Source organism: Medicago sativa, chromosome 2, assembly GCF_051527215.1.
Source record: "Medicago sativa cultivar Bolivia chromosome 2, Bolivia_mono, whole genome shotgun sequence".
Taxonomy (NCBI): domain Eukaryota; kingdom Viridiplantae; phylum Streptophyta; class Magnoliopsida; order Fabales; family Fabaceae; genus Medicago; species Medicago sativa.
Genome location: NC_140750.1, coordinates 9583903 through 9609619, shown reverse-complemented (window position 1 = coordinate 9609619; position 25717 = coordinate 9583903). Strand labels below are relative to the sequence as shown.

At 31.6% G+C, this 25717-nt stretch overlaps 2 protein-coding genes across 3 annotated transcripts; both read right to left on the bottom strand.

Moving 5' to 3' along the window:
- Positions 1-2361: 2361 nt before the first annotated feature.
- On the bottom strand, positions 2362-9069 carry TRANS11 (translocase 11). Of its 2 annotated transcripts, XM_085742723.1 has the most exons (8): positions 8873-9069; positions 8703-8774; positions 7908-8119; positions 6991-7441; positions 6749-6813; positions 5586-5773; positions 4764-4972; positions 2362-3279 (listed from the first exon to the last, which is right to left on the bottom strand). In XM_085742723.1, exons 1-8 carry the CDS (start codon positions 9011-9013, stop codon positions 3097-3099), a joined length of 1521 nt encoding a protein of 506 aa, XP_085598849.1. In that variant the 5' UTR covers positions 9014-9069; the 3' UTR covers positions 2362-3096. The 2 variants fall into 2 exon arrangements, with proteins under 2 accessions (XP_085598849.1, XP_085598850.1); XM_085742724.1 differs by lacking the exon at positions 6991-7441 and having other exon boundaries at positions 7904-8119.
- A 2243-nt stretch (positions 9070-11312) lies between these two features.
- Positions 11313-16300, bottom strand: LARP6A (RNA-binding protein). Its single transcript, XM_085742722.1, has 11 exons — positions 15894-16300; positions 15541-15622; positions 14442-14536; positions 14276-14347; positions 14122-14201; positions 13929-14013; positions 12984-13031; positions 12827-12895; positions 12610-12747; positions 11857-11950; positions 11313-11760 (listed from the first exon to the last, which is right to left on the bottom strand). The coding sequence occupies exons 1-11, from the start codon at positions 16215-16217 to the stop codon at positions 11633-11635; spliced, it is 1215 nt and encodes a 404-aa protein (XP_085598848.1). The 5' UTR covers positions 16218-16300; the 3' UTR covers positions 11313-11632.
- Between the last annotated feature and the right edge of the window lie 9417 nt (positions 16301-25717).

The following is a 25717-nucleotide window of genomic DNA, read 5'->3' as shown; positions in this document are numbered from 1 at the left end:
TTTCTCTCCAAATGGAGAGGATCTGGACTCCATATTAAATATGTATCTTTTTAATGAAAAGTTGTTGTTTTTCAATAAAAGGTTTCCACTTTTAGTTGCTTTTAACACGTGCAATATTGCACATGTCAGATAAACCCAAAAATAAATAAACCAAGTTCAACAAATAATTCTGACATTCATTAATTTCGCACTTGTCATGTATGTGACGTTAAAAGCAAGACATCGCCAAAGTAACCGTAATTACTACCTTTCAACTTTTATATAAAGGAAAATGTTAACTTGTGCCCTTAAGACACAAATTAATGATTCAAATATAGAAATAAATTATTGGAATGTGTGCATTTTATTTAGTCTTTAACTTTTAAATGCATTGAATGCACAAAATTTTAGAGAACATTTTTTCTTTTGAGTTTCTTAACATGTGCCCTAAGGGCACAAGTTAACACTACCCTTATATAAAACTCTTTTCGTGATTTTTGTTGGTTCTTTTTTAAACTCCCTCCGTTCCTTTATATAGGAGTAGTTTAGGCTTAAATGCTCTTTTGGTCCCTTAACTATTTATTTGGTATCGCTTTGGTCCCTTAACTAAAAAAAAAGATTGGTTGAGTATTTTATCTTTATCTCCGTTACCTGTTTTGGTCCCTTCCGTTAAATAAATTCAAAAAAACGTTAGGGTTTGTACCAACCCAGATTTTGGGACCAAAACGATACCAAATAAATACTTAAGGGACCAAAATAACATTTAAGTTTTTTTTTATCATCTTCTTTTTCTTCATCTTCAACACCTAATATCATCATACCCACAGAATATACCATCAACAACCAATTGTTTTTAGTTATCTTCATCTTCTTCCCTCCTCTTGTTCTTCATCTTCATCATACACATACACCTATCTTCAAACCCATAAAAAATAAAAAACTCAATTTTATTTTTGTAAATTTCAATCTTCATCCCTTCAAATTTATTACCAGAGCTACAAATTAAATATAACAATCGCAAAATCACCCATTGTGATTAAAAAACCTTACCTAAATCAAAACTTATTTACACCAGCCCTTTCAAATTCTTAATTTTTATCATGTTGAGTTCAAACTTCAAATCCAGAATCATATCACAATTAATATAGTTAAACAACACAGATCAAAACTTGTTGGATCAATTCTATATATTTCAATCACCAAGCTGATTTTCTGGAAATGAAAACAACAAGTTGAAGAAACACAAACAACATTAGGCCGTTTAATTGGTTCCAAATCAAACATATTTTTCTTCTTTTTTTTTAGGTTCCAAATCAAACATTTTTTTCTTCTTCTTCTTCTTCTTTTTTTTTTTTATTTTAAAAAGTAGATCTTTATGATCCAAATGAAAAAAATTGTGACTTTGGGTGAAGAAAGTGGTAAATGATGAAGCTTTGAGGTTCTGATGATATGTGGGTATGGTTTTGGTGATGCTGATGAAACAATTGGATTTATGAAGATTTCTGCAGAATTTGAACTCAATGTTATGTGTTGTTGTTAGAATATTTATGGGTATGATGATATTAGGTGTTGTTGTTAATAGTAGTGATGAGAGGATGAAGATGATGGTTATAGTGTAATGATTTAAGAAGAAAACAATAGGCTGTTTTTTTTACCAGTTTTTTGATGAAGATTTTAATGAAGATGATGAAGAAAATGATGAAGAGGAGAAAGGAAGAAGATGAAGAAAAGATGATAAAAAAAAACTTAAATGTTATTTTGGTCCCTTAAGTATTTATTTGGTATCGTTTTGGTCCCAAAATCTGGGTTGGTACAAACCCTAACGTTTTTTTGAATTTATTTAACGGAAGGGACCAAAACAGGTAACGGAGATAAAGATAAAATTCTTAAACAATTTTTTTTTTAGTTAAGGGATCAAAGCGATATCAAATAAATAATTAAGGGACCAAAAGAGCATTTAAGCCAGTAGTTTATAAAAATCACGGGTATTAAAAAAAAATGTTGGAGTAATAAAATATATATTTAATGTTAGCTTTTCCTATACCAAGACAAATTGGTAGTATTAATAAGGGGTATACATGGCTAAATATTTAAAATCAATTTTGGCTCTTACAGAAGTGAAACCAAACCTATACTAAATATTTTTATTTTTGCAACCTTAAATATTTTCTTTAAAAAAAAATGAAGCATTTTGAATACTATAAAACTTTGTAAATATATTCCATATATGATGATATTACTATAAAAAATTAACTTAAACATACTTTTTTTCCCTCAAAAAAAAAACTTAAACATACTTTTTTAGCATGTACATATTTGTGTTATTTGGATTTCCTGAATTTTTCATGCTAGTTTCTAAACATGTCTACAACAAATCATAAGGAAATTCAAAACTCTAGTACATTATTTTGAGCCATCCTATGTGTTGCAAATATTATACCGCAACGGTGATGAGAAACATAATATTTTCAACATTTAGAAGGTATACTTCTTTTTTTTCTTTTTTTATAGACGAGGGCCCAATGCCCTAAAGTATACTTCTAAAGTCAAAATTTTGTCCCACCAATGTCCGAAATTGTACTTTTAACTAAGGTGACATTTTTTTTTTGTTGTACAATTAAGGTGACATTTAGGGGAAATACTTGTGTGACATTAATGTCACGGTGACATTAAATCTAGGCCACACATTAGGTGACATTAGATATGTTGTGTGGCCCAGATGCAATGGAAATGACAATGTGTGGCCCAGATGCAATGGCACGGTGACATTAATGTCACCAAAGTGCCACCCGACATTTAGTATGGTGAACTTAAAATATTGAACCATTATGGCGAAGTTAAAAAATAAATAAATCCAATGATCAAGATTTAATATGTTTCTTGTCAATGTACTTGGGTTCTCAATGGTTAATTTTTAACTTTGTCATTATGGTCCAATCTTCTTAAGTTCACAAGGTGAAAATGGGTGCGTAAAACAAACCCTCTTGTGGTTGGTGTTCTAGACCAACATAACGAGGATACCAGGTAAGTATGAGAAGTTTCACGTGACTCAGAAGATATTATGCTGAAATAAGACCAACATATCCGTATGAGAAGTTTCACGTGACTCAGAAGATATTATGCTGAAATAAGACCAACATATCCGCCAAGCAAAGCCAATACAGATGAAATCAGATATGCACCTAGTACAATATTTGGTTCTCTGAACCTGCGCAAATGGAGGCGGCGATAAAAAGGTGGCATTCTCAAAAAGTGCCAACTTCCTCCCAGAAAACCCCTCGTTATCTTCAAGTACAATACCTGAAACAGAAAATAAAGCAAGCTATTAAAATTTGGAATTATCTTTCCTGAAAATGACAACGGATAATATCTTTTAATTATGGTTTCTAGCCACAGAACAAGTACACTCTGTTACTCGTAATACTCACATAAACTACTACAAGATAAAGGTGTACTTGCCTACTGTTACTCGTAATACTCACATAAACTACTACAAGATAAAGGTGTACTTGCTAAGAGCCATTAGGTATCGAAGGACAGATTAGGGAAAAAAAAGAGCAGACATTAAAGTTTAAATAAATGGCAGGTCATGGTCATTTTATACACAGAAAATAGATAGATTTGAACCTAATGTTCAAACACCAACCAATAACCATATAGGGATGTCAATAAGGCAGGGCGGGATACTTTCCCGTTCCCCACCCCATGCCTCAATCTGTTCCCCGCCATGGGGGATTATTTTCCTCATCCCCGTCCCCACAGATCCCCATCAAATCCCTCCACCACACCATAAAGATGAGACGTTGAGAGCGGTGAAGGAGATGAAGCGAGAGTAGAGCATTGAGAGCTGTTAAGAGTTCAAGGATTGCCTGTTCTGATCTCTCTTTCTAACTTTGTGTGTGTGTAAAATCATATGAAAATACCAAAAACCAAGATGTAAAATTAAAACTATACTTAAAGTGTATTATAGTATTTTGGTTGGGGGCGAGGGTACTTCCCCGATCCCCGTCCCTGAAGTTCTCATGGGGGAGCATTCCACCCCATCCCTGTGGGGAAAAATTCCTTGACTTTGGAGCCCCAAACGGGGCAAAAACCGGGGAGTCTACACTGACAAGTCCCCATTGACATCCCTATCGATGGATAAGAATCCTCTCGATTTCTCAATAGAAATGGAGAGTCCATTACTAATGTTGAGTGTATAAATACACAATGCATGTCACCATTTCTAGAACTATAGTTTATATACCAAACCTTGGGTAACTGAGCCCTTAATTTCGTATGAAAAATAGAGAGGGTCCCTACTCCTTACCAAGGTACCGGAAGGTAGCACAAGTATAATTCATCATTACTCGAATACCCATCCCTATTCTCATTCATTCAATTTTGTATTTTGATCAATTTGGCGGGGAAAATGCAATTTGACATTCTTATCAATCAAATCCAGCACCTCTTAAAAAATCATTAGAAGGATCCACCAATAACTTCACATTTTTACATTTCAACAATAATTCATTATTATAAGTATAAACCTGACACAGAACCCACAAAAGAAATGAGAAAGAGGTAAACTATACAAGTATGGTAACTAGTTAGGCAACATCACATGCACTCGTCGTAATGTGTGGTTAATAAAGCCGATTTGAAAAGAAGAAAAGAAAAAAAAAAAAGGAATGCCTTTGAGCACATTTCTCAAATGGACACTACAAAACATTTAACTCGTGAAATAAAAAGGAAAGTAAAAATCAGATATAAATTTATGGAAGCATTACAAGCATGGAACAAACCTGAAGAATAACTAATGACGACTCAACTATGAAAATTCCAGAGGAAATTAGTAGCGGGAAGAACATTCCAGTACATGCAGCCATTGCAGTTAATGCACCACCAAGGGCTAAAGATCCTGTCTTACCCATAAAAACAGATGCTTTGTATCTGTTGTGTAGAAGAAATCCAACACAAGATCCCGCCATTGAAGCTCCAAATATAGCAAGCTCTGATTAGAAATAATTACAAATCAATCACAAAAGTATCAAAAACAAAATTCATGCTATAATTAATAATTCATTATCTATACTCTACTAGTACTAAAAATTGACCATTTTCAGTACCCTAGTAAAATAACATAGGAGGCAATATAATATTGTTCAGTCTGAAAAGGAAAAAACTGAGGTTTCCCCTTCTAACTTGTGACAACTGGCATGTAGTACAATATGAAAAGTAATCAAAATATATTTAGATCCAGATTTTGATGAGAGATAATGGTCAAGGTGCGACAAAAAAATTTCAAAACAGAGAAATCTCAAATAGCATGAAGGTCATTACTGACGTTTTACAAAGCTCAACATGAAATGTGGGGAGTCAACACACACACAATATTAATGTCTCAAGAGGACCAATTTTATTAATTCATATACATTCATCCCTATTGCATTATCATGTTCAAGTGCAAGGCTGCAAGAGAACAACATGATAGCCAAAATTACATTATTTACACTATATTCTCTATTTTAGGTTGAACATGGAACTGGAATAATTGAAAAAGTAATATCTGCCTTGAAGATACTATATTTCAAGTCTATAGATGACTTAAAAGAAATGATACTAACCAGAACATATTGGAAGTACAGCTATTGACATTCCAATAAAAGCCAATGCAGCAATGCCTCCAGCGAGTCCATCAAGAGCATCTGCTAATTTAACACCATGTCCCATGGAAACAAAACAACATGAGGTCAAGAGTTGGTAATATCGTCCCAAATACACAAGGCCTAGTGGTAGTGGGAGTAATGTCTTCCTGCATGTAAGTAAAGAAGAGAGGGCAAGTAAGAGGAATAAATGATCTGTTGCCTAATCAATAGAACAGATATCATAAGTCCTGACAAATATTAATGTTAAGAATTTTTTTTATGGAAGTAAGAAACTGTGGTATGTTAAATGTAATAACTCTCTCAAACAGAGAAGGATGTTGTAATAACAAAAGAATGAAAAAAAGTTGAGGGTGCAAACAGAAGAAATGACTATGGATGAAGAAGTGCTCTATACAATATGGAAATGCAAATGATAAAAGTAAAAATGGAACCCTGACCGAGAGGAAGACTCCTAATTCCACAATATCCCCTATTCTGATCACCCCCCCTTTTCTAATCATTCTCCTCCCTCTCCAATCCATTCCCTCTTTTCCACATGTCCCCATTGGGTTAGTCCCTTCCCTACTTCTTTCCAGGATTCCCTTCCCTTCTTCCGGCTCCACTTGTTACAATTAACAGGAATTGTACATTAAAAATGTTCCAACAAGACTACAACGTTTCAGCTTTCCATGTGATTTTATAAAGAAATTTTTCTAGTAGTAATATGTCAGCAGGGTAGGGCATGTGTTAAAGGATTGGGGTGCATCCAAAGTCCAAAAAGATTCTTATAAACTGCATAAAGATAATTTTTCTCCCCTCTTCTAGAATTTCAAAGAAAATACCCCCACTTAAAATTTTCCTATTACACTCCTAACATTGAGTAGAATTTTCAGAACGATCAATGGCTGCTGTAAGATTAGTACTTAATGTTGCCGATGAGAAAGATTAAAACTAGTCTAGTGCGTTTAACTGAAAGCAGAAAGAAAATCTTCATATCATTTATTTTTCATTATTTGTAAGACTCAAACACAAAAGGGGCAAAATGTCATATTTACAACTGCCAATGAAGTGTTTTTTATGAGAACAGATATGTTAGTTACCATCAGAAAAATGTTGATCAGATTAGTAACAAGAAGGTATACATGCCATAAGGTGAAGATATGCTGGCGATGTCCAACCAAAACGAAAAGCACCCTCCAACAGCTACCTGTGTAGTATCAAAAAGAAATGGATGTAAGCAATCTTAATCTGGTGGAGCAATACTGTCTACGAGCGACCAAGATAGAACTTTTTTAGGGGTCAAAAGAACAATAGTTCAATTAGCTAGCACATTGAAGCTCCAAAAAATAATGCTTCAAATTATAACATAAAATAAACCAATCACCTCCGAGAAAACTTCTACCAATGCTGGTAAACCCCTCCAATGATTCTTGGTGAGGTTTAATATGTCACTAAGTAAACCGACTGCTGCAAATGCAATTGTTACACAAGATGCCCCAGACACTTCTATAGATGAGGTATCGGCAATAACATGAGCAACAATTATACCAATAGGTACAAAAAATAAACCACCCAACGTGGGTGTCCACCTTTTCAAGTGATGTCTAAGAGGCCATTGTTGCTTGATAACATGGATAGCTTTAAAATGACGAAAAATTGGGACACAAACATAGCCAGCAAAAGAAACCAAAATGGCTGATATAAGAAATGGACGGGTCAGGTAAAAAGGTGATAACGGCAGTCTAACAATTTTCCACACACACCAATCTACATATAAAAGTAGTACAGTCATGCCGATTATAAGCCCCATAGTGATGAAAATGCCAAGTTTGATGCTGAAAATCATTAAAACGTGAATTGGGTTAATGTGACGTCACAGAAATAGAAATACAATCGATAATAATAATAATAATAATAACTCAAGTAATAGCTGACATAAAAGTAAATCACGCACCAACCCTTAAGATGCATTTCAAGATCCGACAAAAAATTAATGAAATCTCAATTCATTTAGGTCACATACACTTTGATGTCTATTAATCTCCAAATTTTCATCTTTGTTGTGCTTTTTTGTAAATTTTCAGTGACAGTACTATACATAAATGTAATACATGCGGCAGATTTCCCATCATTTTTAAAATAAATTCCTTAGAGGCAAAGCATGGTAAAATCACACCAAATTTCTATAAACCATATTAATGCTATAAAATACTACTAGTTTAGTTTTCAAATATATGAAATATTCCTTTGAAAAGGGTATAAAAAACAAAACCATTTCCACAAGTTTTTCAACATACTTGCCTATGATTCTTGTGTCCCCTCCCAATGGTTACAAGCCGATGAGCAGCCACCGTTAAAGCATCCTTATTTGATGCAGAAGCAGAAGGCAAATCAACATCATGCACCGGGGTAAGAAAGATGTCACCATCAAAGTCTTCGCCGTCACTGGATGAGGCGTATGACGTACTCTCTTCAGGACTCCAATCATCGAGTAGCGGAAAATCAAATGAATCCTGTAAAACATAACAAATGTCATAACACTGAATCAGCAATCAGCAATAGTATAGATAAATCAAAGCTCATGACAAGCAATGACTCGCTAGAGCCTTCAAGGTTTTGTCAAGTTAAATTCCAGATATAAACCCCGAAAATAAGTCAAATGATTAATCAAAAGAACTTGTTTGCTAAATGCCTATAAACTAAATTCTTGACACAGTTCATTTGACACATTGATCAAAATGGCAACATTGAACATCCAATTAGTTCATTTGACACATTTAAATTTAAAATTGATATCCCTCAAAACTAAATATATGCGAGCAAGTTATTATTTCATAAATTGTTGAACTAAGCCCTATAATCCAATCAACATAGATTGGCTATCAAGGTAGATCAATCAATATTTAAAGTAGTTAAACGTTCATAAACAAATTTATAATGTTACTTAATCTTGAATACTTGATCATTAATGCAGAGATCTAGCGATCAATGTTTTCTCCTAATGATCCAGGTTATTAGATTAGCTAATATTGATAGTATAATCGTGTGAAGATTTATTTGTTGAAACCTAAGCAACACTCATTTGATAAACCTTACATCATCGAAGGCTCCAGTAGAAACATTTCGTCGAACACATGAGCTGTATTGTTGAATAACGGATGATTGTAACTGCAGAACATTGAAGAATAAAATAATTAACACCTCACGTTCACGCAAGATAATAATAAATCTAATTAAAAACAACATTGAGATCAGAAGAAGAATACCTTCACGATGGCGCAATCCAAGCGAGAAGAGGAAGAATAAACGAGGGAAGAGGAAGAAGAAGAAGGGAGAGAGAGGCGATGAATACGAGAGAGACGGAGAGGGAGATTTCGGTGGTTGAGAAGACAAGAACGAGAAGTCATGGAGAGAGAGAGAGAGAGTAGATCTGAGGAGAGAATGAAGAAAACGGTTATGAAATGAAATATAGAATGGAATGGGCGCGAGTATATTCCATTCTGGAGAAAGGGAATTTTTCATTTTTATATTCCCTCCGTCCCATATTATTTAACCTATTTATAATATTTGCATTATTCATGTAACATGCTTTGACTCTATTTTTCTACTAATATATAAAAACAAAATATAGTATATAAGATGTTGTTAGATTCGTCTCGATTAATATTTTCAAAATATCAAATTTTCGTAATTTTTTCTACTAGATTATTAAAGAAATTTAAGTTTAAAATTGTGCACTGGCATACGTGACAGAGTCAACTAGGTCAAGTAATATGGGACGGAAGGAGTATATAGGAAGGAGGGAAAGTGTCAAAAGGCGGTAGTTGGTTGCGACTTTCTTTTTTGCTACTACTTTGATATCATCGCGTACCCGAAACCGTTTTTGCTGACGTGGACTCTTGGCACCAAACGTGCTTTCGATGCAAGCTAAGCTTAAGCTTCTACTCTGTTGGTATTGCTATTTCTATAACTAGCAGAACTTCTATGGTTACACTATGTTCTGTTATTTTGAACACCTTGGCAAATCAATGGACATGGTGATACACGTTCCATGTGTACTTGTGTACTTGTTTTCTAGTCTTTGTCGTAGTTGTGTTTTGTTCCCATTTGCTACAAATACTGTGTGCCGCAGTTCGCTAGTTGAATCTAGCATGACATAAATAAACTGTTGCTTCTCTCTGTCGTTCAGCTTCAGCATTTAGAAATTGGTTAATTGGTAAAGATACATGTACTTGATGTCCCGTCCAAGAAAGAGACCCAAGTCCTAGTAGCCCTGCCAAATGGTGATTCAACATGGATTTTACATCTTGGAACCAGGCCAATTTTGGAGCAGCTTTGTGATAATGAAACCAACCAGCAATAATTGGTTATTCCAGTTAAATAAATTTGACATTATCTATGAGACTATGATCATGAAATTTTGTCATAGAAACACACAAGCCGCAAAGATTGAGCTAATTTAAATAAATCTAATAAACCACAATAAGTGACTAACATTAAGATACTTGAATAATTTGTATCATGTTTAAAACCTCAACTAATAAATAACTATACAAAAAGAAAGTAGACCTCAGTAAATGTATGCAAAAGTAGATATAAGCCATGTGATTTTTATTTTTATTTGGCTAAAATATGGTATTGGTCCCTGCAAAATAGGTCAGTTTTGGTTTTAGTCCCTGCAAAATTTTTTTATAGTTTTTGGTCCCTGCAAAAATAAGCCAGTTTTGGTTTTAGTCCCTGCAAATTTTTTTTATAGTTTTTGGTCCCTGCAAAAATTTATGTTTTTAGAAATAGTCCCTGACCCCAGTTATGTGATGATTCTTTCACTTTTATACATTAAAAAATAATTATTGTATCTGTTTTATTATTATTTTTTAATTAAAAAATAATTATTGTTATATAAATTATAAAAAATAATATTTTTTTTATTAAATAAGCACATGCCACATATGCACAAAAGTGACAAATCATCACATAATTGGGGTTAGGAACTATTTCCAAAAAAAAAAAAATTTGCAGGGATCAAAAACTATAAAAAAAAAAAAATTTGCAGGGACTAAAACCAAAACTGGCCTATTTTTGCAGGGACCAAAAACTATAAAAAAAATTTGCAGGGACTAAAACCAAAACTAGCCTATTTTTGCAGGGATCAAAAACTATAAAAAAAATTTGCAGGGACTAAAACCAAAACTGCCCTATTTTGCAGGGACCAATACCATATTTTAGCCTTTTTATTTTTAACAAAAAGCCGAATGATTGGTTATATTATAGAAAAGTTGATCTATTGAACTGAACTAACAAAGCATGCAACATTTATTAAAACTAGATTAAATATATGCGGAAAATTGCGACAAATATCCAATTTCTTCAACTCAACGTTATTTTTCTTACAACAAATATCCATCAACTCAATATTGTTTTCTTAGTTCAGGTTTTCGAATGGCAGTTAACAACAAATTAAAGTGAACAAACAGGGAACAAGTAAAGAAAAAACAAACTTCTCTACTTCATATTCAAATCCTCAAAATATGGCAAATAAAAAATCTTCATGTAAACCACTAGTAAAATCTAACGATTTAAGATTTCAAAGTCTACTATAACCGTCTAAAACAACTACAAACTGAAGTAGTAAACTTCCTTTTCCTCATCTGTAGTAAAACTCTACTTTGGAGACGAGTTAAGGTCCTCCAGTTTAAACAATGACGATGAAAATGCCAAACCATCATTTCAATCAATATCAAACAAGTGGATTTCACCCACTTCAACAGAAATATTGCTACATAGATTCCTCGTATGGTGAGGACTACCAAAAAAAAAGTTTCATATTTCCCAGCCTAATAATCTAAAAATGTTTTAAGCTCCACCAAACACTACCTTTCACCAGATTGAGCCACAAAATTTACCAGTCCAACAAACCCTTAAACCCCGACTCAAGCAAACACACATAGGGACCCCCAATTTAAAATTGTACGTCACTTATACTAAAAATACAGTAAAATACAGTCCATTATCTGGCATCAATCTTGCTAATTCGATGCAGGAACAAGAGGGCGACCTCGTCCGATAGCAAAACCCCGTGTTCCATCAGGCATTTTTGGTCCAGGAGGTGGTTTTGATGGCTCGGTAGTTCGAATAGATGATGTACCTCCATGGCCTGGAACAATGCAACCAGTTATTAGAATGAAAAGGGATGCAAAATAATAATAATATTATCAAATGACACCCCGAATATATATAGATAAGAAGATACCCATTCCATTTGTAGCACGGTATTTTTGCTTTCTTGATCTTCCTTGTTTAGAGTTCCTCTGCCCACCTTTATCCTTTGACAAATGCTCCCCATCCTGTAATGACAGGTAAGCAACAAAGACAAATGTAAGCTGGCTGAATAATCTGAAACTGTTTTAGCGCCTGTTTGTGAGAGATTTTTTCCAACGCATAATTGAAAATAACGGATTCCAATGCACTTATTCCCAAAGTAAAACATGTGTTGCTTCCACCATAAATTGATTATAAACAGGTGAATACTGGTTTTGACTAAAATCATAAGCAAAAACTCATAGACCGGACTTCAAGATCCAGATTGGATAACAAAAAGTTGCACAAAAGACAGGATTCTGAAGCTACGACAGACAAGGAATCATGATATATGTCACAATACATAACCAAACTTAGAACTTTTGCTTTTCATAAGAAGGCGAGCAGTAATTATTGAAATTCTACAAAACAAACTAATTTGCTCTATTGCTCCATAAATCCAAACTACAAAACTATAAGTATTGTTCAGCGCAGACCCCAAGTGATATAATTGTAGCGCCTATGAATTATTATGATGTCAAAACATCTTGATAATTGGCACGCTTGGTCACAAGAAACTGGAATTTCTCACATGAAAATATAAAATAATATGATTTTATACTGAAAGGGTAATGAACCGATAATATTTGGTATTAAAAATACTAGCTAGGATACTGTCAACATGACAAACAAATGAAATACACACCTCTACCACAGGCATATCTTCACGATACTCATGTGAGCCATGATTCTCCTCATCTCCAGTTTTCTCAGATACATGGCTAGAGCTATTTTTCTCAGAATTAGATCCCTTCGAAGGTTGTTTTTTTTGTGCATACTTCCCCTGAAGCATAAAATGACCATCAACATAAACTACTATCAATCTATCAAACGAGAAAAGAGAAAAGACAACGGCAACTAACCGCCATCCGACTGAGGAATTTAACCCGCATGCCATTTCTCCAGTCTTGTTCATTATTTAACATTGCCACCTAAATCAGCATTGGCACCACAGACTAAGCAAACAATCCAGATATAAAGGCTTAATTATAATATGGAAACATATAAACTGATACTCACAGCTTTCTCAGCAGCCTCAATAGTCTCATATTCCACAAGAGCATGCAACTACAGAGGGGTAAAATAGAATGGTGTGAAAACAACATTCGATATGGAGATAAAGGAATCAACGGCAAAGAAGAATATAGCAGGTATGAGCTAACACAAGATAGTTATCGTATATCTATTGAAGAGCATTTTAAATGTGGACCAGAAAAGCTAAAAAGTTAACCCAAGGAAAGTATCTCTTTAACATGAGGCATCTCATGGCAAATTTAAACATTCCACAGTACTACTAATGTTCCCGCAGATGACTTCACCAACAAAAAGTAATATACAAAATTACAGTATAACAAAATTGAGGTGGAAGGTGATGAGACGATTGAGACCTATATACAGCTCAAGCTGCAGCATAATTTTTATTTCACACCCAATCAAACACACAAATGGTTATCCAACTGAAACAGAAAAAAGAGTACATAAATGTGAAGTAAAAACTAGTTACTTTAGAACATAATTATTTACAAAGTGGCCATTTACTTAGTTTAGGGCTGGAACTAGAAATTGATTAACTTTGTTTCACTCGCCCTAAAAAATTGAGTCAATGCAACAAAAAGTTTCATTCACCCCTTGTCCATGGGTAAACAAGGGGAAGACAATCTATTATTTTGATCTTTTAAAGAAGAGTAGACTTTAGAGATTCATTAAATGGTGTAATAAACATCATCTGAGAAAGCAACTTTTGACTGGCACCCTAACTGTAGTTATAATAAAGACCAACTAAGCACACAATCATATCCATATCAAGTGAAAAAGGTAAAGTGGAAAATAAATTTAAAACACATATTGTGATTCATTGATGTGATTCAAATCCTCAAAATGGAATTTCTAGTAGAAGCAGCAATGCAATGAAAAATTAAGAGCCTCCATATTATGGTTAGTTATTAACAGAAGTTAGTTCTATACCTTACTACCAATAAACTTGTCTTGCTTGATATGTTTAGCAGAGGCTGCAGCAGAACGCGGGTCATTTATGGTTATCTTTTTTATACTGCATATTAGAAGATAATGTCACATGATTAGAAATTTAGAAAAAACAACTATAACATCTTAGTTACACGAGACTGGAAAAATTGATGAGTTAAGGAAGACATCTTACTTTCCAGCTATTTGGAATATTTGCCGAATGTTCTCCCTTGAATGGTCCTCTGGCAAATTCTCTGCCAAAACAGTACATAACTGGAGACCAAGAATAAGACTTAGTATAACACATAAGAGATTAAAATAAGTACCATGTTCCTATAAGTAAATACCTTATGATCTTTAACTTCATTGAAACGAAGTGGATTGAGCCGCTTAACCCTCTTCCCATCACCACTAACAACCTACAGTTCCCAAGAGAGGAATTTTTCTTAAGGACTAGAAGTAGAGGATTGCAATGCATTACATGTTAACAGAACAAGGAAGGAAGAATCATACAAGCAGTGAAGATTCCATCAGTGCAGCAGCAATAAATAAATGGTCTCTAGTGAGCTTCTTCATTTTCCTAAAAGATGCAATTGCTGGTATAGGAACTGCATGAACAGAATTACTAGGAATTACATGATAGGATAAATAAAATAACAAGACATAAACAACGCTATGGAGAAAAGACTACAATAACAATACAAATAAAAAATAGCAATGACAGCATAGATGCTTCATTCTAGTCAAAAAGCAAACAAGAAACAACTTGTTCATATGATGCATGCAGAAATACGTGTTTGTGCATTACTTAGATATTGCTTTCAATGCTTTTAAAATTGATTAAATAAAATAACAATTATCATTCTGCCAAAATTTCATCCAGGTTTTCATATAATGAAGTAACTGTTGAATATTATTCTAGAAAAAGTACTGCATAGTTAATATTACTTTATTGTAATGATACTATCATTGCTTATATTATAAATGGTTTAGTCTATATCACGAAAGCATGCAACACCATCGAAGCACCGCTTCAATTAAAATCAATAATCAGCTTTCCTATCATGAACTTTAACAGATGTTGTGAAAAAATTGCAAATTGCAAATGGAACTAAGCCCAATAGCATTGATAAATATGCTCTCTTTCTCTATCATCTTTCAAAAAGCAGAAGTATGAACATCCATTATCCCCCGTAAGTGTAACTCAGTAACTCATACATCAGATAATAATAATTGCACATATGTAATTTGTCGCTGGAAATGAATATACACAATAACCATGCTGACAATGCAACTTTGTTATCAGTACTTCACAACAATGGGTCTTCACAACTACATTCATATAAGCAAAATTCAAAAGTTCAAGAACCTAGAAAGAGGAATATCTAATCCAACATTTACCTTTCAATTAAGATCTACTACAAAGTACAACATGACCCAGATTATTCCTTATGTCATACCCAACAAATTCTACTCAGCAATAAACCAATTTATTTGTTATACTTGGATAAAAACTCCCAAATGAACATCTCTAGAACAATAACCCAATTACAGCACAATGCATAATAAATTCAGACTATAAAAATACACCAAAAAAAACTTGAGCACTTACCAAACCCTTCCTTGTTCCGTTTGACCAGACTCAGCATATACTTATCAGTGGGCAGATTTTCATCACTGAAATAATACTCCACCTTCAAAATTCAACACAAACAGTTTACTAACTTATCTCAACAATAACTTAGGGCAAAATTACAAGCATCGAAAATAACCAAACATAAACCCTAGAAATGTGAAAAATGCAAAATTATTAGGTTTTTAAGCAAACCTATCAAACTACAGTTCAATTTCAAAAAGCTTAATTTAATTCAACAATCATTTTCTCTCAATTTTTTTAACTAATTCGATCAATTCAACTTCACAAAACAGTATCAACAAACGCCAATTACAGTTACTAGGTTTTACCTGCTTAATTATCTTGAGCTTGAGATCATCCAATGAAACAACGGTTTCAGGCACATGATCACGTTCCTGACCTTCATCACGCTGATCATCAAGCTCGTTCTCATGATCGAAATCATGATCAATTTCAATTTCACGTTCATGATCATGCTCTTCATCAGAAATCAGAGCATGAATTTCAGGCTCAGCAACATCAACAACGTCAATAACTGGATCGGGAGTCATGATAACAGAATCACCGAGCGGAGGAGGCGAGGCGGTGGAATCGCCGCCGGCGGTTGGAGCGGTGGCGGTGGCTGGAAGGAGAACCTGTTCGACGATTTCCATTGAGGAGAGAGAATGGTCAATTGTGTCTCTCTCTCTCTAGAAATTTCACCACGCTCTTTCTTTTCTGCTCTTTCTCTCTCCGCAGTCTTTCGGTTTCTCAGATCGCGTCATTTTATAGTGAAACTTGTTTGTGTTTCGCTTCGGTCGCGTACACGCTTCCGAAAATCAACGGATTTTTCCTTCTTTTGGAATATTTTTTACCTCGTTTATTTTTTTTCAAATTAAATTCTTTTAATTTTATTTACTTTTTTACTATTTTGCATAAAGACAATTTATAATCAAGTTTGAAGAATTGTTTTTTTTTTTTTTTGAGGAAAAGTTTGAAGAATTGTTGAAACTGGATTTGAATTCTATTCTACATATATATATATATACATATATATATATATATATATATATATATATATATATATATAATTCTATTCAAACCGTCCAAATATAATTGCTTCAGTGGAGAATTTTTAACTCGTAAATTTAAATCTTAGATTTTCTAGAGTTTAATTAGTCTATTACGTCGTTATAATATTATTTTATGCATATATCTAATGATCTGTTCTCACGTTAATTAAATACAACAATTCATATGTTTTTATATTCATCGACGAGTTTATTAATTTTATTCATTTTTCTATTTAAATTTTTAATATATTCATGCTCTTTTTGAATTAAATAGCTATAACTTTTGTTTTAAGATAATGATAACTTTTTTTTTGTGTCAGCTTTCGTGTTTTTAGGAAAAATGAGTCACACTAATCTATAATTCGATCGAAAGATAAGTAAAATATGATCAATAATTATTTCATCTAGAGATTGAAGAAATAATTGTTTTAGAATATGCATTCATGGATTGTGAATATGTATATTTTTATTTATTTTTATACTATTTAAATTAACCACGCATTAAAAGCGTAGAGTAAATAGTATTAAACTGTATTTATCAAAGAATTAATTTTCTAAAATACAATATAATTAATTATTTTCCCCTAAAAAAATAATTATTTTTGTAATCTTTCCATTTTTTTTATAAAGATCACTTATGTTGATCGTATCGTTTGAAAAAATACATGCCACAGTATAAATATTTTAATAAGCTTTTGATAAAACACAAGCGCAAACACGTATGAGAATAGAGAAAAAGTTTAAAAAAATAATAATAATAGAGAAAAACATTGTTTAAGAGGTTTTTTTTAATAATTTTTGTATAACCATTTTTGGAACATTTCTTTTTTTATTTTATTTAAGATTTTTAAAACAATTGTTATTTTTCTTTTCTTTTTAGATGTATGGTGTGTTTGATCTCCTAAAAGATAAAGGATAAGACAAAACAACTAAGTTGTGCAGATTTTGATTTGTAAAACTGATTCAGTGACAAAAATTGAAATTTCTGTCTTTCACTAAACCACAATAGAATTTTTTGTCTCACGTATAAGTTGTATAAAATATCAAAACAATCTTTTGTCCATCAAATATTATTCAATACCGTAAAAGTTTGTCATGCGTTTTTTTGTCTTATGTTGTTATGTTTCGTATTTCTTGTTTAGCAAATCAAATGCACCCTTAAAAATTGAAAGAGGGATACAAAGGAAAAACACAATGTGACTATGAATGAGAATTGTTTCAAAAATAATTCCAAAATAGTTATATAAATTTGTTTTTTTTAAGGAAGCATTGTTTAAGAGGTAAGAACAAAGAGAAAAATAATTTTAATGAAAATAAAAAAGTTGATGATATAATTATAGAAAAATATAATAAATATTAAATAAATAAAAGATATGATTCGATACGATAAAATCTTAAAACAAATCGAGTGTATATAAGTTTTACTGTTTGTGCGGCGAATTTTTTGTTTATGTTTTTCAAAATAAATAAATACTTTCATCAAAAAAGAAAACAAACAAATATTTTATAAAAACAGAAATAATGATTTTTTTTACGAAAACAAAACGATATTCATTCATTCAAATTGATATAATACATCAAATACAATAACATGATTAACATCGCTAAAAACATAAAAGATGAATCTGCAAAAAAAAACTAACAGCACCAAAGTTAAAAGCATACAACATTAAAATGGCTACAAATAATATGAAAATCTAAATCACGAAAATACAAATGCTTATGTTATTGACTGAAGTCGATCTTTCATTATGAACCAAACGAACATTGTAACAAGACACAAAATCAAACAATGTCGCACAAGACGAAAAACAACACAACGCCGCACTCAGACGAACAAATCCGAAAAACAAAAAAATACTTTGTATGTGTGGAAATCACTTATTTAGATCGAAAGAAATGAGAAAAAAAAGATGCAGATAGATGATTCTAGGTAAAAAAAAAAAAAAAAAACCTAAAATCACCTCTCTTTGATGAGTGAAAAAGAAAGAGAACTTAGAGAGAAGACGGAGTTTCTCTCATTAAATAACTATGGTCTGCAAAAAATAAATAAATAAATAAATAAGTGGGACCGAGAGTAATGTCAGAGACACTCTATTTTCAACACTTTCTCTAATATTCACTCTTTTATTTGATGAAACTAATGTATGTTCCACCACTTTTAGTGGGACCCACCTTAATTTAAGCCAATAATCAAGTGAGTGTTTTCGTCAATCTTTATGAAGATTATTTTAGTCAATCATGTTTTTATACGTAGACGAAGTGGTAATACTAAAGTGGTAATACCATTGAAACTTAAACATGCATTTTGAAGGAGGGAATTTTTCACTAGATTGAAAAATTTCTCACTGAGACTGAAGATGCATATTTGAATTTCTTTTTGAATTGATCTGGGTTTGAGAAATGTTTGAGTTGATGAGTCTTTCACTAAGATTGATGAATTTGGGTTTCATTGAATTTAGAGAAGATGAATGAATTTGAATTTGTGTTTTATTTTTTCAGTGATGCGTGTTTGTTTTAGGATTTTTCCTTGTATGTTGCTGGATTTGGAGAAGGTAATTGCATTTGTCAAAAAAATAAAAATAAAAGGCTAATTAAAAATAAAAAATCACAATTAAAATAAAAAACCTATTTTTTGATTTAAAAATTTAATTTAACTTTATTTCAATTAATTGCCACGTGTACTACTTATACATAGTTAGCAGGTGACACATAGGACCAATGGTGTCAAATCATCAAGAAAGTGGGGCTAGGGACTATTTTAAAAAACAAAAAAATTTGCAAGGATGGATTTCAATTTTTTTTTTTGCAGGGACCAAAATCAAACGAGACATATTTGAAGGGACCAATTGCATATTTTAGCCTATTTTTTTAATGCATTTCTCGGTGTTGCTTAAAACACCCAAAAACAATTATACATAACGCTTTACTAGAGAAGTTAGAAAACTCACATTTCAGGGACAAAGTTCTCCCCTCTGTGTCAATCGTTTAAAGCAAAGGGAATCACAATTGGAGAAATTCAACCGACCTTGGCTAATTTCAACTTTCATTAACATTAGCTAAGTTTTTTTCATGGTTCATAATGCTTCTTAGTTAAGCTTCCTTGATGACAAAGTTTGCTATCTTGATGACTAAGTATATTTTTACATAATTAAACTTACTAACTAACTAAGTAAAATTCATCGTTTCATCATTTGATCTCTTTGCCTACAATAAAAGATGGAAAATAGGTCAAAATGACTATGATCATGTATAAAACCTGACTATATAATATGTGCAATAATTTGGGGCGATTTAATATGTGAAAATATATTAGATTTTAAGTAAAATTGGAGCTTATCAAAACTTAAAGTAATTAAATTAATTCTAACATCCATAGATACATTTTTTATGAAGACATCAAGATCTAATTGCGTCTTTAGCTCTCTGCGGGGCATGATACAAGACCAGACTCCTCTGAATTTTATTCAAGTATTTTAAAATAGATTTTTATCATTCCCTTTTAACTATAACATCGCTTATCACCCAAAAAAATAAACTCAAATAACAAAAACACTCGTATATTTCTCACCATTTTCTTATACATTTTTTGAAAATAAATCTAGTATTTTAAAACAAAATTAAAATGTCAAAAATAAATTTAATCATTTATGAAAATGAATTCTCTCAGCCTTGTTTTGCACATCGTCTCTATCACAATTGTTACTGCATGATTCTTTCATCTCCTTGTTATCAATTAAAATAAATAAAATTTTAAAAAAATAAAATTGAAGGGCTAGTTTGATACTTATGATAAGAGATATAAAATATGACAAACTATCATATCATGTATCAGTTTAGTGTTTAATGAGTGAGGAGGATATGATATGTTACACATTAACTTTATCTTATTATGAACTAGACCATCCACCCGTGCTGCCGCACGGGTCATATTGACGGCAAAAAAAAATTCAAATATATAGAAAATGATGTGCTTTTTGTGCAATTACAATGTTAATAATAAAATTGCAATTAAAAAGAAGTTCATGTTGGTATATTACGAAAAATTTCTTTGTAAACAATATTGGAAGTGCTATCCATGCTAACACCATTATCATCAGAATCTTCAGACCACTGCTCAATCAAGGGCCTCGAAATTGTGTCGGTGTATCATAGGAGCTTCGTCCCATATGATAAGCTTTGTATTATCAATCAGTTCAGCTAGATTAGTTTTGGGATGTATGGTGCAAGTTGAACACTCGTCAACAGTGATACCACCGTATAGTGATGTTGTGATGATAGGTATTAAAACAAATTATCATAATGCAAATTAGCATATTCAATACAAATCTTCATCGTCACCTAACAAAAATTTCAAACCATCTCTAAAAGTGCCTTTCAATACATCAACATACAATTGACCATGTGAGAATACTATATGTTTAAGTGCTTAACCCTAACTTGTACTTTTATTAATTGTCATTGCAAATGAAACTAACTACGCTGAAACTTGAAAGATAATCTTGTATCAGAGGTACACATTGGGGCAGATTTTAGACAACTTAATATACTTGTTTCTTTAATTAGAGATTCTAGTTGCCACTTTTTGTTTTATACACGTTTTTCTTTTTCTAGATGTTAAGAGCACCAATATCATTTTAAAAACTACCACTATTATTTTATAACTGCATGCTATTGACACCAAGTTAATGACTTTCCTTAATCATAGCTATAGTTATAGTAGTAGCTAAAAAAAAATTGTAATTCAATTAGTTACATGAGTGTCACGGCATGCTATTGACACCTACTCATTGAGCTTCCTAAATAATAGCTATATTTACAGTAGTAAAAACACATTGTAATTCAATTAGTCGGATTGATGAACTCTTTATCAGTTAATCATAACACAAAACCATTCGCCAGTACGTACCATCGATATTATACCAAAGGTTCAAAACATACATCAATATACAAAGCATTAATAAAAAAAAAATGAGTGCAAAAAGAAATGATTTGACTACTACATCAATTTTCAATCAACGCAATCCCTAATATTTCAATGTGATAAAGAGAACTTAATTGTTTCCCTCAGATGGAACACCGGTCTTGGACAAATGTAAACGTATAATGATATATTTCTTTTTTTGAATAGCCAATATATTAAAGCATCCAACCCCGTGAGAAAAGGGAGTTGTTGCCAAAGAACAAATTACACAAACCCCAGCGCAAGGCTAAAGGGTGTGACACCAAGCTGCTAAAGAAACAGACCCAAAAAAACTGCCTAGCCTGGCCAACAGGACACAAAAAAGTCATGGAATCAAACCATAACCCATTTGCAGCCTAACGACAGAAACAATAACAGCTGTTCACAGGCCAAACAGCAGCTAACAGAGAAACAATTTATATATGGTACTTCAATCGCATGACATCTAAACATTCCTCATTAGAAATCAGAGACATCGATCAGTTCCTGCTGCACATTAACAAATATGAATGAAAAAAAACACTTAATTCTGCAAATCTTTTTATTGTTCTATAATGGTAGCACAAAAATAAAAGGACTATCAAACAGACGATGGAATGTGTGGTTTTTATTGATTTTTTTTTTTTAAAAAAAAACTCAGCCAAATTGAAAAGGCAAACGAACTTAAAGGAAATATGATGATAGTTTAAGCAGATGTATTTGAATGATAGCAGTATAATGAATTAAAAAAAAAAATTAAAGTTGCAGAATAAGAATAACATGAACAGAAATATAGAAAAATAAATAACCACAGAAGCTCTTAAAAGCAGAATAGCAAAAACGCTGAAGAAAAACAATTATAACACTAAATTATAACAGCAGGAAAATTATGAAGGCAAGTTCAGTATAGAATTCTATATACAAAAAATGATATTAGTATATATTTGCAAATTAGAAAAACAACCCATTAGAACAAAGACAATATATAAGGCATATAAATAATTCGTTTGAAACAGAAAAATAACAACAAAAATTACTACATGTCTTTACTGGTATAGTAGTATCAGTGTAGAAGGCATACAACATATGTTCAACAGAAAAATTCAACCCACAGTAAAAGAATTCATATGAACAACGTTGCATAACGCATAAGAATTCGAAGGCAAAACATTACAGAACAGATGCGCAAAAACACCAAAGGAATGATGGTGTGTGTGTGTGTGTGTATATATATATATATATATATATATATATATATATATATATATATATATATATATATATATATATATAGTGATAACACAATCTATTGGTACTCAATACTTTGGAAAGACACAAACATTGATTATAAGAACAAATTGGGACACAAAAACCATTGAAAAGGAATGATTATAAGAACTCAAAGGAATGATTATAAGAAAAATTGGGACACAAAAACAATTGAAATTGCAAGGCCGAAACAAATTGTTATTTTCAAATAAAGTTAAAGATCAATACAAACCATTAAAAAAATAACAACAAACCATAGCTGGCGTATGTATTTGGTGATGCTTTATTAGAATTTTGGCTGTTTGACAATTAGGAGAAGTTGCTGGTGTGGTGTTAACGATAAACCCAAAACAAAAATCTTTTCACCGATGTCGGAATGACGCGACCACGAAAACAGAGAAGGCGGCAAGGGAGAGAAGGCAGAGAGAAGAAAGAGTGCAACGATGCGAGAAGTGAAATTCAATTATTGTTTTTGAGCTCTCAATGTATCACAAATCAAAAAAACAAAAATATCAGTCAACATGAATTATTAATAACATTCAGATCAAATATAAACAACAAACAGGTCGTTAAATAGAAAACCCGTCAAACAGTGGTACAACAACAGATCTTAGACATTGTAGTGAGCCATTGATTTGTTTGTGAGATGAGAACTGTATGCAAGACAATAGAGTTTCATGCCACTCGTATTTATAGTGAAAGAGTTGTTTAACTTCTAGAGTTTGGTGCATAGGAAATATACATACATTGATTGTCCTTGGAATATGTATAGCCTCAAATACACTTGGTAATGACAAAAGTTGTGGGAGGGAATTCAAATTTGAAATAAGCAACTTTAATATGCATAGCAAAACGTGATGGGTGGGTATAGTACCTAGTTAAGAGAGCTGAAGCATAACATTTAATAGGCTTGAAGAATGGTCTACCGCCCTAGCTTATAGTAAGGGATTTGAAATTTGAAATTGACATTAAGTGCAGTTATAGCAAAATTTTCCCGCCCATAATCTAGGATTAGGGTTTTGCATTAGTTGTTTACATTGTACATTAGGATTAGATAATAAGGATATTATTATTATTATTATTATTATTATTATTATTATTACTAGTCGAGATACCCGTGCTATAGCACGGGTAGCGCGGCTTCGCCGCGCTGTATGGCCGCGGGTCCGCCGCGTGTCGCGTCTCGACTGTGCTTGATATAGTATTTGTTTTTGTTCATAGTGAAAATATGTAAAATATTTAAAACATAATAATGTATATATTGATCGGTAGTAATGAAAAATTGTAAAATAATTAAATTTTAATATGAACAAATATATATTAAATTTTAGTATTGACGATATTAAAAAAACTAATAAATAAAAAAAAATCATAGTTTTTATTTTACTAATATGTTTTAATGTGAAAAATACTAATAAGCATCCCGTGAAAAATCATAACTAATGTATTATATAATATTGTTATAGTAAAATATATTTCATAAATAAGCATATTGTAACATATTCTCGTAAAAAAAATAGAGTGGAATGTGTCATTGTTAATATATAGTCAATACACTCATATATATTTTATCGATATATATATATATATATATATATATATATATATATATATATATATATAGTTCTCATTAGATTTTATAAATAAGAATATACTAATATATTCCCGTAAAACAAACATATTGTCATATATATTTTTATTAATATATAGTCAATACATCAACATATACTTTATTAATATATTAATAAAACTTAGGCAGTTCCTTCAAAAAAATTAAAAATACTAATTACAACTGATAACTCGTTATAGTTACTAAAATGGGTCCCGTGTTACAATTGTACACTCGAATGGGTTTTTTATTGATACATTTTAAAAAATGGAAAAAATTGAAGTATGATTAATCATACTATATTAGAATTTATTTGTTTGTTTTAGTATTGACGATATTAAAAAAAATGAAAATACATTTCACAATAAACATGTACTAACGTATTCCCGTATAAAAACATATAATGAGATATATTTTTATTAATATATAGTTCATACACTCACATATATTTATCAATATATACTTCTCATTAGATTTTAGAAATAAGAATATAATAATATATTCCCGTAAAACAAACATATACTCACATATATAGTTTTATTAATATATAGTTCATAAACCCACATATATTTTTTTAATATATTAATAAAACTTAGGCAGTCACGATGTTTAAATAGAGATATTAAAAAAATACTAATTAAAACTGATCACTCGTTGTAGCTGTTAAAATGAGTCTCGTATTACAATTGTACACTCTATTTGAATTTATAAATAAATATATACTAACATATTCCCGTAAATAAATATAGTGAGATATATTTTTGTTAATATATAGTGCATATACTCATTTTTATTCTATCAATATATAGTTCCCATTAAATTTCAGAAATAAGAATATATTAATATATTCCCATTCGTTGTAGTTACTAAAATGAGTTTAAAAAAACAACAATTTTTTTGAGAAAATTTAAAAAAACAACATAAAAAATTGAAGTACGATTAATCGTACTTTTATGGTAGCGTGCAATTAAAACTGATCATTGACTTGCATGAACAACATTTTCAACAAATGGCAGCGTGAAACACAACAAATATAAATAAATATTTAAGCTGATAGTACATCTACCAATTTTTCTTATCTACTATTTCTATCTTGTGAAATCACCATCCACTATAAAATATCAAGTTTTTGTCATCATCACATTCAAAACAATTTATTATATCTTCAGAAAAGGAATTTTTTTTAGAGCAAAACAGAAAAGGAAGTTTTTTTTTTGAGAGAACAGAAAAGGAAGTTAGTGATTACATTGTTCAGGTTTCTAATTTCTCTCTTTAACCTGC